Source organism: Siniperca chuatsi, linkage group LG10 (genome assembly GCF_020085105.1).
Source record: "Siniperca chuatsi isolate FFG_IHB_CAS linkage group LG10, ASM2008510v1, whole genome shotgun sequence".
NCBI classification, from domain to species: domain Eukaryota; kingdom Metazoa; phylum Chordata; class Actinopteri; order Centrarchiformes; family Sinipercidae; genus Siniperca; species Siniperca chuatsi.
The window spans coordinates 15,030,388-15,044,114 of NC_058051.1; the positions used below are offsets into that span (position 1 = coordinate 15,030,388).

Below are 13,727 nucleotides of genomic sequence, written 5' to 3' on the forward strand. Positions count from 1 at the left end.
TATAGAGTTACCATTTTGGGATACTTCAGACAAAACACCATGTATTCCCTTGATTACTGACGGACTGAATTTTACCTACATTTAATCACAGACCTGTATGGCAAGTCTGATCTACATAGATATAAACTCGTATAAACTCCCTGTAGGTTAACTAGTTATGATCCCAATACAACAGGTTTATATACAAGGTGTGCTTATATAACTTGGTGGAAACCGCTAAAGGTTCATCATGCTGCTTTTTCTGAGGAGCAACATTGAAGGCTTAACTCTATCTAGTGGTGAAATTTGGTAGTGTACTACTGTATGTAAATATTGATATTTACTGGCCACTTCTATTATAAACTACTATAGCAATAATAATGAAGCTACTGTTCAAGCTAATGTTCAAGCTGAGTAGCAAACATGGCAAAGAAAAAGGAACTGTCTCAAAAGCTAAGAGAAGAAATTATTTCATTACATCAAAAAGAGGATTTCCAAGACACAAGTTCCCAGAGACACGGTTGGCAGCATCATACGCCAGTTTAAAACTCCTGGTACAACTCCTGGGTGTGGATGAAAGAGCAAAATTTCTCCAAGGGGAATCAGACATTTGAAAAGAACAGCTGAGAAAAACTCTCAAGGCAGGAACAAAAGTATCAGTACAGACTATAAGAAGAACACTAAACAAGCAAGAACTTCATGCCTGGAAACCTCGCCACACTCCATTCTTCACCAAAAAGCACAAAAAAAGTCGACTTAAATATTCAAGAAAAAATATTGATAGGCCTGTAGAGTTTTGAGAGTCTGTTTATGGATTGATGAGACTAAACTAGAACTATTTGGACCCATGGATCAGTGAGATGTCCGGTGTAAAAAGGGCAAGGTCTATGACAAGGACACCATCCCCCACTGATCATCTGTCCACATGTCTTAGTGTCCTTGGGCGAGACACTGAACCCAGCCACGCCCCAGCCACTGGGGTTGCACAAGCCAGTGCATTCCTAATTGCCATTCCCAAGCCCGGATAAATAAGGAGGGTTGTGTCAGGAAGGGCATCCAGCGTAAAAAAGCCTATGCCAAATCAAATATGCGGATCATCAGATCTCCATGGGTTGGGCGCGGCCTGGTTTGCCAGTGAGATGGAAACAGATGATCTGCTACGGGGAACAGCCAAAAAAAGAAGACTATTGGTAAGTTCAACATTATGTTGTACCACATTGCATCACAAATTCACCTAATTTCTGTTGTCTGCTGTTTGGATAATTTACCCAGCATCTATATCTATATCTATATATCTATATATATATATAGATATATATATGAACTATTGTGATGCTTGTCTATACACCAAAACCTAAATAAAGCAGTAAGTAAGAAGGTGCGCAGTACAGAGTTATTTCACTTTTATAAACATTTCAAGTTTAATAGTGTCTTTCTGCCGACTACTATTTTTCCAAATACCAGATAGCACTATCTAGTGTTAGAAAATAAAAAATGATCAAAGCAGCAGTTGGGACAATTATTTTAACTATTTTCATAGTTTGAGTACATGAGTATGAGTAAACTAAACTGACCAAAATTGCTGTTTAACTATCTTTAATGGTCCATTAGTACAGAATCACAGTAAAATAACAGACACAGGGCTGTAAGGATTCAAGACGTTTTTTTATTGTTTTGCCATTAAATGACTTTTCACTGTAGCAGCATGATGAGTAGACTGAGGTATTTTTATTATATTCTTACACAGGTAATAAACTGTGACATTTAATTACATAGAAAAATAGAAATTTTGCAAAATTCACATATATGCAGACAAGTATTTATTCCTGATGTCTGTGCATAAAAATGTGAAGACATAAACAAATGTGGACAGAAACATACTCACTCACTCTCACACACACACACACACACACACACACCAAACACATTACACACTCATACTATGCTGGCAGCAGCTGCAGCCTGCAGCAGGCCTCTTCTCCAAGTGTTTTTTTTTTTAAGGCTGGCTTCTTTATTGGCTGTGAAGATGAGAGGGAAACGGCAACTGTCACCTACAAATGCATTCACTGTTAAAAAACAAACACACAATGAAGTTCATATCAAAAACATGTTCAGTGTGATTCATGTCTTTTTAGGCTTAAAGGGACATAGCTCCACATCATCAAAAAACACGGTATGGAACCTATTGTATGCCGTATCTAGCTAGTCTACTCACACTTTAGGAGTCAGATCTTTTCTCCAGGCCCCAAGCCAGCACATCGCTGATACTCTCTCCCTTCCAAGCGAGGAGGCTGGAGCAGGAAGGGGAGGACAAGCGTTGACACTTGGAGGTTCTGGATAGTGAGGAGCTGAGGGGTGGTGACTCATTGCTGCCTTTACGCTTTTGGGCAAGACCCCTGTGGTCATAGCCCGCCACCTTGTGCTGAATCCCTGGGGGCCTCCCTCTGCTGCGGGGGGAGCGATGGAGAGGGGGACATGGCTTCTTTCCGTGTGAGAAGGTACCATTTATTGGTCCTTGAGAGGAGGGGACGTGTGGCTGGCCCTTCTCATGGAGGGGTGGATCCCTGATGTATTTGGAGGATTTCTCTTCACTGCTCTGTGACAGCTTGGCAGCTTTCTGTGCTGCACTTGCATCTTGCATAAGCTCCACCTCCCTCAGCCGAGCCTTGCTGGGTCGGACAACAGGGTTGCGCCATCGGCCAGGCCCACGGCTCGCAGAGGTGGTGGAAGTAGGCGATTTGGTTCTGTGAGAATTGTGCTGACTGCTTTTGGTTTCCTGTTGGCCCAGTGAGGTAGACTCAAGACTGAGGGAACCAGTGGATTTGGAGGGTCTGGCCCCAGTCCTGATAGGTGATCCTACAGTTGGAGGTATGACATGATGTGACCTGAGACCTGATGATTGAGGCATTTTCCTGTAAGTTAAAGAAAAACATGAAGCTGATTACGATTACTTTAATGGATGGAAATGAAAGCAAAACATCCAAGATATTTTCATTTACCCTGATGCGGTTCTGGTGGATCAGCTGCCGCCTCATTTTGTTATGAGATTATCCAGTGGCTGATCCTCTCAAATGTTAGCTAACATCCCTGCAATTGAGTCTGCACAAATGCCTGCTTAAGTTCTGAAATCTGACTCCATTAATAGACTTGAAGTAGGCAAATACACTGAAGTTTGTCTATAAAGTCTGTCTGTTGATGTCATGAAAACCAAGTCACTTGGCAATGCAATCAATCCTACCATCCTCTTGAAATGTTTTATTTCTGGGATCCTTTTCTCATTCTTGGAAGAGTATCAGATCAACAGCTGACCTTTTCTTATCAGATAATTAAAAACTATTTAATTGGCAATACACTATACCACTACAAAGGTATTGATATGTAATAACTTAATTAATTCCTGCAGGAAAGAAACCAGATTGAACTGAAGAGCAGTGCCCTGCAGTGGATTCAGTGTCTATTTCAAGGACAGACACTTGCAGATACTGGATCCTGTCTCCCAATTCACTGAGCAACTCTTTTCTTCACCTTGCCATGCTCAAATAGGTGACATTTAGTATAGAGTAGTGATACTCACTTCCACAAGTGTGTGTTGACATGGTGCTCCAACATGGCACTGAGGGCAAACCGCAGGTGGTGCCAACGCCGGTCGAAAGTGAAGATGCTGCAACCCAATGTGCGGCATCCAAAAGTGCATAGCTACAGAACAGAAACAGTTTTATAAATACAGACACTCACGTGTCCTTTGAAGAGGTATACATTTCCACTCCTGACAACAGTGACTAAAAATAATTCAAAGTCAAATCCAGTGATCCCCTTTTTTATTTTTTATTGATAAAAGGAAACTAAATAGTGCTTTTTACTCTCTAAATTCATACATGACAACTAGAGCTGAAATTATTTTTTTCATTACTAAAAATCATAGATTCAAATTATTTGCATCAAAGCTTCATATAACTATATACAGCGCACTGTGTTTCACACAGATGATTGTTAACACGCTTATGCTGTGTGTGATCAGAGATGGTTCAGAGCATCTTTGGTGTGATTTGACAGCGCAGATTACAAAGAAGAGGAAGAGAGAGAAAATAGCGAGGGGTGCAGAGAAGAAACAGGCCAGAGAAAGTGACAGAAAGTATCCATGAAAACTCTGTACAGTGTGTCTATTGTAAAACTGAACTAGCCTACCACAAAAGCACGACGTCTATGCTTCAGCATCTCAGCAGTCAATCAATGTGGTGGCTAATTAGGATGTACCTAAGTTAGCTAGGTGTTGTTCAAGATATTAACCACAGAAAATAAAATGCTGCAGTCAATTTGTGAAAGCCTGAGCTTCATTCATGTTGTTTCATATTATGATAGTCACAGTTCCTGTCCACTCGTTTTTTGCCTGCTACAAATGCCACAAAGAAGACAGTAAAGGCTAACGTTATGCCTGAGCTATAGTTAGGTTGAAACTTGTAGCTTAAGTATATATATACTTTTTTTTAAAAGCAAAAGGCGTTTGTTTTCAGAGTTTTTTGAAAATGAAATTTTTTCCATTTTTGAACAGGTCCAAAGTGGGTCTATGATACGAATCCCAATCTACTAGCTGCTGCTGTGCTTCTGTATGTTTCTGCACTCACCCCAAGAGGTTTGGGGTGCCAGGGTGTGGCAGGCAGGTCTGTGGCTTCCTCCTGCACACCGTCTTCACTCTCGTCGCTTGACAGCAGGCTCTGGTTGAAGGGATAGGGAGGTTGTAACTCCACTTCCACAGTGCTGTCGCCTTCCTCCTCTGGAAAGCTTTCTGATGGATCCTTACACCTGCTTTGAAGGCAGAAGATGGTACCATCTGGATGATCATCTCCAACATTACCATTCAGAACTGCAGATCTACAAGATGCCATTACTCTGCATCACTGCAAGACACTGTAAGTATGTAATTATGTTATTTAGCTTTCATGTTATTGTGCCCTTGTTTATCTAAGCTCACGAGTCAGAGAATTACAACTTCATCTCGAGCAACAATTTGTAGTGGTTACTCAAGAGGTATTTTGGTGAATCAAATTAAATTTGTTAATATGAAAAAAATATATATTTCTTACCTGAGAAAGTGACAGTTGCTGTTTAAGTTGTATTTACTGCCCTGAGTTGTTATTTTCTCTTCAAAAGCTTCCAAATGTTGCTCTTTTGACTTGACAAGAAGCTGCTCCATATCTCGACCTGCTGAGGCTGCTCTCTGTTCCACTGCCAAATGATCAAAGGTCTTAGTCTTTCCCAATGCTTTCTGCTGCTGGTGGATGGAATCAGTCTGTGTAGAAAGAACAAAATGGGAGAAAAAAAGAGGCATTACATCCCATCCAACACAAAAAAAGATAATATCTTTCATGTTTATGTATCAAATAACAAATGCAACCTCTAAGACAAAAGATGAAAATATCTGTTAATAATCGACAACAAAAAAGATATTGGTAACAAAATTTTGGATAAAAGGCCATGACAAGGCACAGAGTTTACATTGCATATAAGCTCCCGGGTGCACAGCTTTGTTCTTTCTGGATCCAGAATCCTGCAGTGTTTGTTTAGGTCACATTCTTTCTCTATGGGAAAGAAAGCAAACACAGTAGTCAGTGAACAACAGCAGGACACAGACAGTCAACATGATCCATGCTGGTGGAGTGATTACAGACCACCATATGGTCATTTTTCCAAAACAAAATAATAGACAACAATTCTGCATACGATCTAATTATACTATAATGCAAATACTGCTGTATACAACATACCATAACCAGACAAATACACTTAATGTTTAAGGGTCCTTAACAACAGATGAGAGAAACTACAGATGTTGTATAAACAGCAGACTCACTGCCGATGTTTTTGTAAATTCGGCTGTAGGTTCTCATTCCCTGCAGAGGACTGTGAGAGTCACTGGACTGCCCAGCTGTGGGCCTCTGCACAGAGGGTCTCTCTGATGGAGAAGTGGAGGAGGAAGAGCGGCCAGGGGGCAGGGGTCCTGAGTGCCACGGAGGAACCCTGGGGCGAGGCGTGGAGGAGGAGTGGTGTGGGAGGGGAGGGTTCTCCTGAGAGAACTTCTCCACCGAAGGAAAACTGCAGAGGTAGTTAAAGAAGTAAACTTCAGAATTAACTTAGGAGAGTCAAGCAATTCAGGCTTGCAATTTAGACACAATAAGTGACAGAATTCAGGTTTGTACAAGTCCCAAATGACATAAAAACTAAGACAGTTTCTAACTGGGATCAGATTGGACAGCATTTTGAATATTAAATATAATTATTTGTGTATGCGGGTTCCTTGACGTTCTGCCAGCTAGGTCAGTGACATATTGAACTTGTAAATAAACAAAGAGAGTTAATGGATTTAATGTCATTTCTAAACCTAAACACATTTTTTTTTGGGGGGGGGGGTCTCCATAATACATACTAACAAACATTATGCTGTCCCACCCACATCTTCCTACTGCTCTAGCTACTGTTTCAAACAAAGCAACAATGAAAAATGGATGGAAACAGGACAAACCAATCAACATGTTGAGCATCACCAAAATCAGCATAATTTACTTTTCATGTGTCTTAAACAGTACCTTAATACCTCCTTCTGGGCCTTGGTAAGCCTGTGCTGGACAGGTAATGCTGCTGAGGAGGGGGCACTGGCTTCATGACAGCTGCCGTCCTTCTGCCTCTCTCTAGAGGAGGAAAGATTTGACGGAGGACGGCCAGGGCGAGGTCGCTGCTGCGGAGCCAAAGTAGATGACTGGCCACACATCTTAGTGAGAGGACCATGCCGCCTCTCACAGTGCTTCTCAAAGGCTTGAGGCTTCACCACCTGGCCACAGTGGCTGCAGACCACCAGATGGATCTCATCATGTGCTGGGCAGTGGCCATATATGTGCATATCTGTAGAGTTAAAGTGAAACACATTTCCTGTTACATCAACCTAAGGTGATACTGAATGCACTCTAGAGTCATTAAGTTTCATGAGTCACCGCCTTCACCTTCTTTCCTGAGGGCCATGGTCTCAGAGTGGTTCTTCCCATACTTGCTGCTGTCTTCAACATTAGACCCAGCTGCATGAAATTCAAAAACAGTCAGCATGAAATATTTGGATGGGGAATTCCTGTAACGTTAGCCTCTTCCAAGAAGCAGGTTTACTGAAATATATGGATAGCTTTGATGAGTAAAACCCGGAAAGGGTCGTTCATATAAGTCAATGCTCTAGATCTGAGGGGGGGTTTCATAAATGTAAAAGTTATCTAAATAAAACTTGCTTCTTGAAACTTCTTCTATCATACATCCACTGTCAGCAACGCCCTTATCTGGTCCAGTCGCAGCTGTTGGCTAGTCAATTTTGCTGTTAACATTAGCAAACTAGACAAATCCTTCTTAAGTAACTTAGTGTTGTTGTGTTTGATGTGACAGTAGCTGACAGGCTAACGCTAACAGCCCATTTACCTGTCCAAAGGTAAACCGTTCGCGTTGTATTTACTAGCAAGTGTTTTATCACTACAAGAAACAATTATTTTAATTTGTTTGTTGCCACTTAACATTCTTAGCAAACTAACCCTGCACTAGGACCCAGCGGGTCTTTTGTTTGGGTTTTCCTTTATGCCGCTCTATGTGTATGTAACAAAAAATAAATCACACAGGACAATGACATTGTGACATGATGAAAACCAGGTCTTGGGCAGGGAGTAGACTCACCGTCAGATGGTAAAATATTCACCCTATCTACCCAACAACTCCAGTTTAATCCGACAAAATCGTCGAGATTAGGATTTCGCCGATGCAAAGCGGCCATTGCTGCTCTTGCTTGCGCGTTCACGAGGTGATACCGTCAGTTACCGCGCATCACATCCGCGTCACAAAGCTCGCGGCCGTGCTAGACTGTGTGGCCGTGTACCAATAACGCCATATTGACGACCAAGAGAATAGATATTAGCAAAGTTTCTCTCAGTGTAACAGTGTTATACATGTAATGATATATAATGAGATATATATTGCCATTATACAAATTTTACAGTGAATATCCCTAGCAAATACTACTAGCAGAATATCTATTAAACTAACTTTTGTTTTGTAACTAGCAGAATAAATGTAGACACTATAATAGACCCTGAGTGTGATTCTTGAGATGTCAGGGACCATTAATTGGTGTTACAGATTTCCTGGCTGCAAATTGAATTTCAAATGCAGCTTTCTTGCAGGATTTTTAGGGAATACATGCATCACAACAACCACTAAAACTAAATAGATTTCTAATTAAAAATGTAATGTGGATAGAGATTGTACACACAAGTATTTTTTTCTGTGCAGATGTAGGACTAATAACACAAAGGGTACCCATACCCTGCCTGCTGTGTGTCTGTCTATTAAATGTTAAGAGATCAGTGAAAAACACCCATCACAATTTCACAAAGCTCAAGGTGATGTTGTCAAATTGCTTGTTTTGTCCAACCAACAGACCAAAACCCAAAGATATTACATTTATAATCATATTAAAGAGAAAAGTAGCACATCTTCACATTTAACAAGCTGGAGAATGTGTGGTATATTTGTTTGATAAAGGACTTACATTGATCAATTATCAAAATTGTTAATTTTCTGTCAATCAACAAATCATTTAACTAATTGTTTCAGTTATAGTAATCTGCTCTCAAAAAAGAATGAAGAAAGGTTACAACCACTATCATTTCAACAACTCTGACATTAGATCATGTAAAGTGAGTTCAACAATAATGGCCTATTAGTGTATAGTTTCTAGATTATAGCCTGACCAATGCCTGAAGGTTTTTTGTTACAGTTTTGGGGACGTATCAGCACTTATGGATCAGGCACTGATGCTTTCACATCTGATTAACTGACAGATCACAGCATTGTGAATATAACCTAAAATTTGACTGGATGGATGAGAATTGTGTGTGTGTGTCTGTGTCTGTGAGAGAGGCTGTTTTTCGTGTCAGCAGCTGATGATGCCTGGTAGAAGCAGCATGTCTGCCACCTAGTGAGTGTCAAACTGTATTGCATATTACCTAGCCTTGCTTGATGAATGCCTAATCAGCACAAATTAATAAAACTCAGACATCCACCCTCCAAACAGAGGGAGAGCTGATGGGAGAAACAGGAAGTGTGAAGTGACTGATTACGGTCCACTTTGTGAATCTTATTCTCAGTGTGTGAGAGGTGTCAGATCTTGTTCACCTGTCTGATGAAAGCATTATGTACAGTATGTGTGCTACCACCAGTGAAACATTCAGGAATATAATCAGACGCACAACAACAAATCCAGCTCTTCCTTTTAATGATGAACAGCATTTCATGTCCATGCAGTATCTTCCTGGACTTTAATAGGAACTCCAGTCTTATCTATGTAACACTGTGGTGGACCAAGCTAGAATCTGGTGAATCATGAAAGGCTATATCGAAGTAGGAAATCATAATGATGGCAGTAACAGAGAAAAACAGCTTGCCTTCCCTTATAACAAAGTGGAGGTAGAAGCCAGGCAAATGCAAGACAAAAAGTATGCAGTTTATTAGTAACAAGTTAGAGATCAGTCATTTTTTTTAATGAAAAAATGAACAGCAACTAACATCTAGCTACAGCTATACAATTGATAGTACATTATAGGACCTTTCTGGGGTATTTTCTTAGAAATTCCTGAATTTAAACATTCATTCAAAAAAATCCTGTCCTTTCAGGTAACAGAACACAAATTCTAGTGTAATAGTTTTAAATGTAAAATTCATAAAGAGTGAATACGCTCTAAACAGATATATCCACTACATTCAACATAATTTTCAGCTGCTAACCTAAATCAGCAAATTCAGCCTTACAACTCAAAAAAGATTCAATGAAATTGCATTCACCTATTATAAATAATCTCATATTGGCAACTGAATATTTTTCCAATGAACAACTATTTAACATGAATTCATTGTAACTGCACTTTTTGGTGCCTATTCTGTGTTTTAGGACTGGATTGAAACTGGATTTTGTCTACAGTCTAGACTTGTGTTAATAACAAATGCACTTCAAGTATTTAATATTTATTAGGTATTTTGTAATTTGTACACTCAATAGCCCTGAGTTTTTTTAAGAAAATGCTGATGGCAGAAATGATGTATGGTACAGAAAAACAGTTGGAAGTTAACAGGTTGACAAAATGATGCGTCTTTATGATTTATCATCAACAAGGCTGTACAGTCCACATCTGCAGTGCCATTTTAGATAAGGGACAGTTCAATTTGGATACTTGGTATAAATATGTAAAAACGTGCAAACTGAGCATTTATGAGAATAAAATTTTTTGACTGCTATAATTTCCCATATTGATTTTGACTATGAATAACTCAAGTTTTAGTTCCTTTATGAAATGTATTTGAGAAAATACAGTCCTAAATATAAAATTAGTATAGCAAAAAAGAAGCAGCCAGTTTTGGAAATGTATACCTTGCAATCTACAGGATTTTTCTTACGAAATTACTCATTAGATAACACTACATGTTAGACAATTTTGAAATGAGGAAGCTGTGCTGAGCAGTTACGATGGCCTAACTCCCCCCTCCGCATCTGCAGGCTGGTCGGCTGATTTGTGGAAAGGTGTTTCCTTGTAAATGAACCAGCAGTTGCCACCCCACAGGATAAGGTTAAGAAAACCAAAAATCTGCCAGAGAATGAGACATAAGTCAAATATCCCAGGCTGTGGTTGTACACACAAGTTTAAGCATGTCTGAAAAAGAGTATTTCGCATACAACTTACCACCGAGGCGTTTAGTCGGCCCATGTGAGGCAAAGCACCTGGGCTACACTTGTTGCTGCCCTTGCAAACGTCAAGAAGAGTTATAATGGTTAAAGGACTGGTGGCCCACTTCACATCGGACAAGCCTTTAGCCCAAGCAGAGGATGATGCCAACCACAAGAAGGCAAAGGCCGCAGTCACCAGCAGGTCCTTAGAAAAGAAAAAATATCAGTATAAAACCATTAAACCGACCACAGTGGTAGCTTCCCTCAAGGAGTTTTCTTGGACGGAGACTACAGTATGTTCCTTAGTTACTTGGAAACCACACCCTTCCCACTGTTTCATTTACACATCTCTGTTAAATGCACTGTCTCTGACCTCCAGTTGGATTCCAAGATGAGGTGGACTCCTTTAAATCCAGCAGCTGACGTCAGATGCAAAATTTTACACACAAAGCACAATATATAAATATTGCCTGCATAGATAAAACTACATTGATACATTCAGATCAGTGGTATCACTACTGAATTTAAACAGCAGCTCAAACAAAACACATGCAACACTTTCCTGCTTCAAATACAATCTATTTAAGTCCACACCGTGCAATGTTAGCTCACTCCATTTCTAAGCTATTTATAGACGGAGAGGAGGACCTGGCTAAGCACAATCATTTCACCAAAACTGTGGAAACAAAAATATGGAGAATCCAAACAAACATACCACAGTGGGGCCACGACTAGATTCTCTATATACGTGCTGGTAGCCCAAGTAGAGGACTAGTGTGGCAGTGCTGTAGAGAAAGGCAAACACTCCAATACAGACGTAAAACTGTGCAGAGGATGTGTGGTCTCCAGTCAGGTAGTGAGGAGTGGTGGTGGTGTGATTGATTTTGCACTCAGGAACATCATAAGGATGCTGCATCAACCTGTGTAAAGACAGATAGAATATTTTTAATTATGATAATCCCAAAAGTAAACACACACTTTCCAGTAAGCTGGTTCCTCGCTGTAAAGGGGTGTGAGATTGTGTTTTCTCACACACACCTGAATGGGTAGTTAAAGTTTGCCAGTACTTCTTGACTGGCACTCCCTGAGCACTGGATGTTGATGCTGGTTGTGCCGCTGTAGCCTCCAATCGTAGCAAAGGCAAATATGGAGAACACCTGCAGCCACAGACACAAGATAAGGTGAGACACGTTGGCATATAAAGATTTTCTGGGCAGAGTGCTGATCAAACCGCCATACACTGTATACACACACACTTCCTTATATTTTATGCAACACACTTTTGACAGGAAATCCTTGTCTTAATCACAGGATGCCATCACTGTGAATGGTGTGCAGAGGTCACTGCAGGACCATGTCCTAAAATTTAAAAGCATACAGAAGTAGCTAAAACTAGTAGCTATATACTAAGAACACAATGTTTTAGCTATCCAAAAGTGGAAGCACACATAATACCTACATACAAGTAAAAACATACTATATTGTTATTTGCTTAGGAATGTTGTCAAGCAGAATATCAACCTTAACAGTTAACTAGTAACAAAATAAAGTATTTTTCTACATAAGATAACGTTACATCATTAGCTTCAGGTGCTACACTGAACATGCTAACACGGATTAGCTATCAATTTGAACCATAGAACTTGCAGTTTATCGGCTGACATCTTGATGTGCTCGTCTGATAGATATAGTTAGACTGATAAACGCCCCCTGAACTACCGTGGAAACCATATTTGTAACGGTGTTACAGCTCAAAGGAGGTATTGCATAGTTTCTCCAAGCGTGCAGTGGGTCACAAGACAAACAACATAATTTGTAAGGTATTTTTGCTACCAGGGATGTACAGCTCATGTAAAAGATACTCCGCCATTAGCCATATGGTTAAAAAAAAGAAGAAACAAAAAAGACAAAACTCAACATTACCCATTCTAGCAAACGGATGAACGCCAACGGCTCTTTCAGAGGTCCCAAATCAAGACTGAATCCCGAAGTCAGCACTTTCTGATGAGAAATAAAGATACAATGTACGAAAAAAGTCGTTATACTGCGAAATAAGTCACACAGGGATAGGTGTGTTTGCTAAAAAGTGTCCAATCATTATGCGCCATAAACCGTTTTCACTCTTCCTGTCAGCGCCGTTACCTGGGCGACGGATTCCATCGTTTGTCCGGATAAAAAGACCCTTGGTGTCAATAATCTGTCTCCTTTCGTGGATCTTTTGCAGCTCTTTTCGATACTCTCCGGGCTTGTCAAACTTTTCTCCAACTTCAGCGAATCGTAGTAGATAACACGTGATCACTGACGTTAAGGCGTCGACAGGGGCGCTGCTGGGACAGAGTGGTCAAAGTGGTGAAATGTGGTATTAAAATGCAGTTATGATTTCAGTGCTTTTGTGTTTGAGTCTGTGTTAAAGTAGACTATACCCCACATTATGTAAACTGTTCGTCACATGTAATAGTTTGATATTTGCATAAGGATGCAATGATGGAAGAAATGTGCATTTCCTTTTGTGAAAGCAGCAACAACAATAACAATACAATGTAAACCCAAGTAAAAGTCCTACATTCAAATTTGACTAAAGTGCAGATATTAACAGCAATATTAAACACGTACTTACTACGTACTAAATACTTAATATACTTAACTATCAAAAGTAAATGTACTCATTAGGCAGAATGACCCCTGTCAGAGTGTAAATGAATGGATAAAGAAATAAATATTTTAATGGATTATTATTTTGCATTATTATTACTAATATATTAATATATAAGCAGCATTTAATGTTGTAGATAGAAGTGGAACTAATTTAACAGTGACCATGTACAGTACTTACCTTATATAATCTTTTAGAGACTCAAGACTGCCTTGATCATGTTTATGTTCACATTTATTATCACATAATTTGCATTTTATAGTTCACATGCTCCACATGTACTCTCAACATATGCACACTAACCCACTTCTGTATGTAGAGTAACTTATTACCCATACAGTATTTATTCCAGCATTC

At 39.8% G+C, this 13,727-nt stretch overlaps 2 protein-coding genes across 5 annotated transcripts; both read right to left on the bottom strand.

Moving 5' to 3' along the window:
• Positions 1 to 1,623: 1,623 nt before the first annotated feature.
• Positions 1,624 to 9,115, bottom strand: atxn7l2b (ataxin 7-like 2b). 4 transcript variants are annotated; one of them, XM_044209621.1, is made up of 10 exons: positions 7,678 to 9,115; positions 6,972 to 7,043; positions 6,561 to 6,873; positions 5,828 to 6,069; positions 5,473 to 5,555; positions 5,061 to 5,266; positions 4,602 to 4,779; positions 3,554 to 3,675; positions 2,195 to 2,891; positions 1,624 to 1,997 (listed from the first exon to the last, which is right to left on the bottom strand). In XM_044209621.1, the coding sequence occupies exons 1-9, from the start codon at positions 7,772 to 7,774 to the stop codon at positions 2,198 to 2,200; spliced, it is 2,007 nt and encodes a 668-aa protein (XP_044065556.1). In that variant the 5' UTR covers positions 7,775 to 9,115; the 3' UTR covers positions 1,624 to 1,997; positions 2,195 to 2,197. The 4 variants fall into 4 exon arrangements, with proteins under 4 accessions (XP_044065556.1, XP_044065554.1, XP_044065555.1 ...); XM_044209619.1 differs by having other exon boundaries at positions 4,602 to 4,782; XM_044209620.1 differs by having other exon boundaries at positions 1,624 to 2,030; positions 4,602 to 4,782.
• A 142-nt stretch (positions 9,116 to 9,257) lies between these two features.
• Positions 9,258 to 13,039, bottom strand: sypl2b (synaptophysin-like 2b). Its single transcript, XM_044209634.1, has 6 exons — positions 12,860 to 13,039; positions 12,641 to 12,718; positions 11,756 to 11,874; positions 11,433 to 11,637; positions 10,734 to 10,922; positions 9,258 to 10,637 (listed from the first exon to the last, which is right to left on the bottom strand). Exons 1-6 carry the CDS (start codon positions 12,875 to 12,877, stop codon positions 10,515 to 10,517), a joined length of 732 nt encoding a protein of 243 aa, XP_044065569.1. The 5' UTR covers positions 12,878 to 13,039; the 3' UTR covers positions 9,258 to 10,514.
• Positions 13,040 to 13,727: the final 688 nt, after the last annotated feature.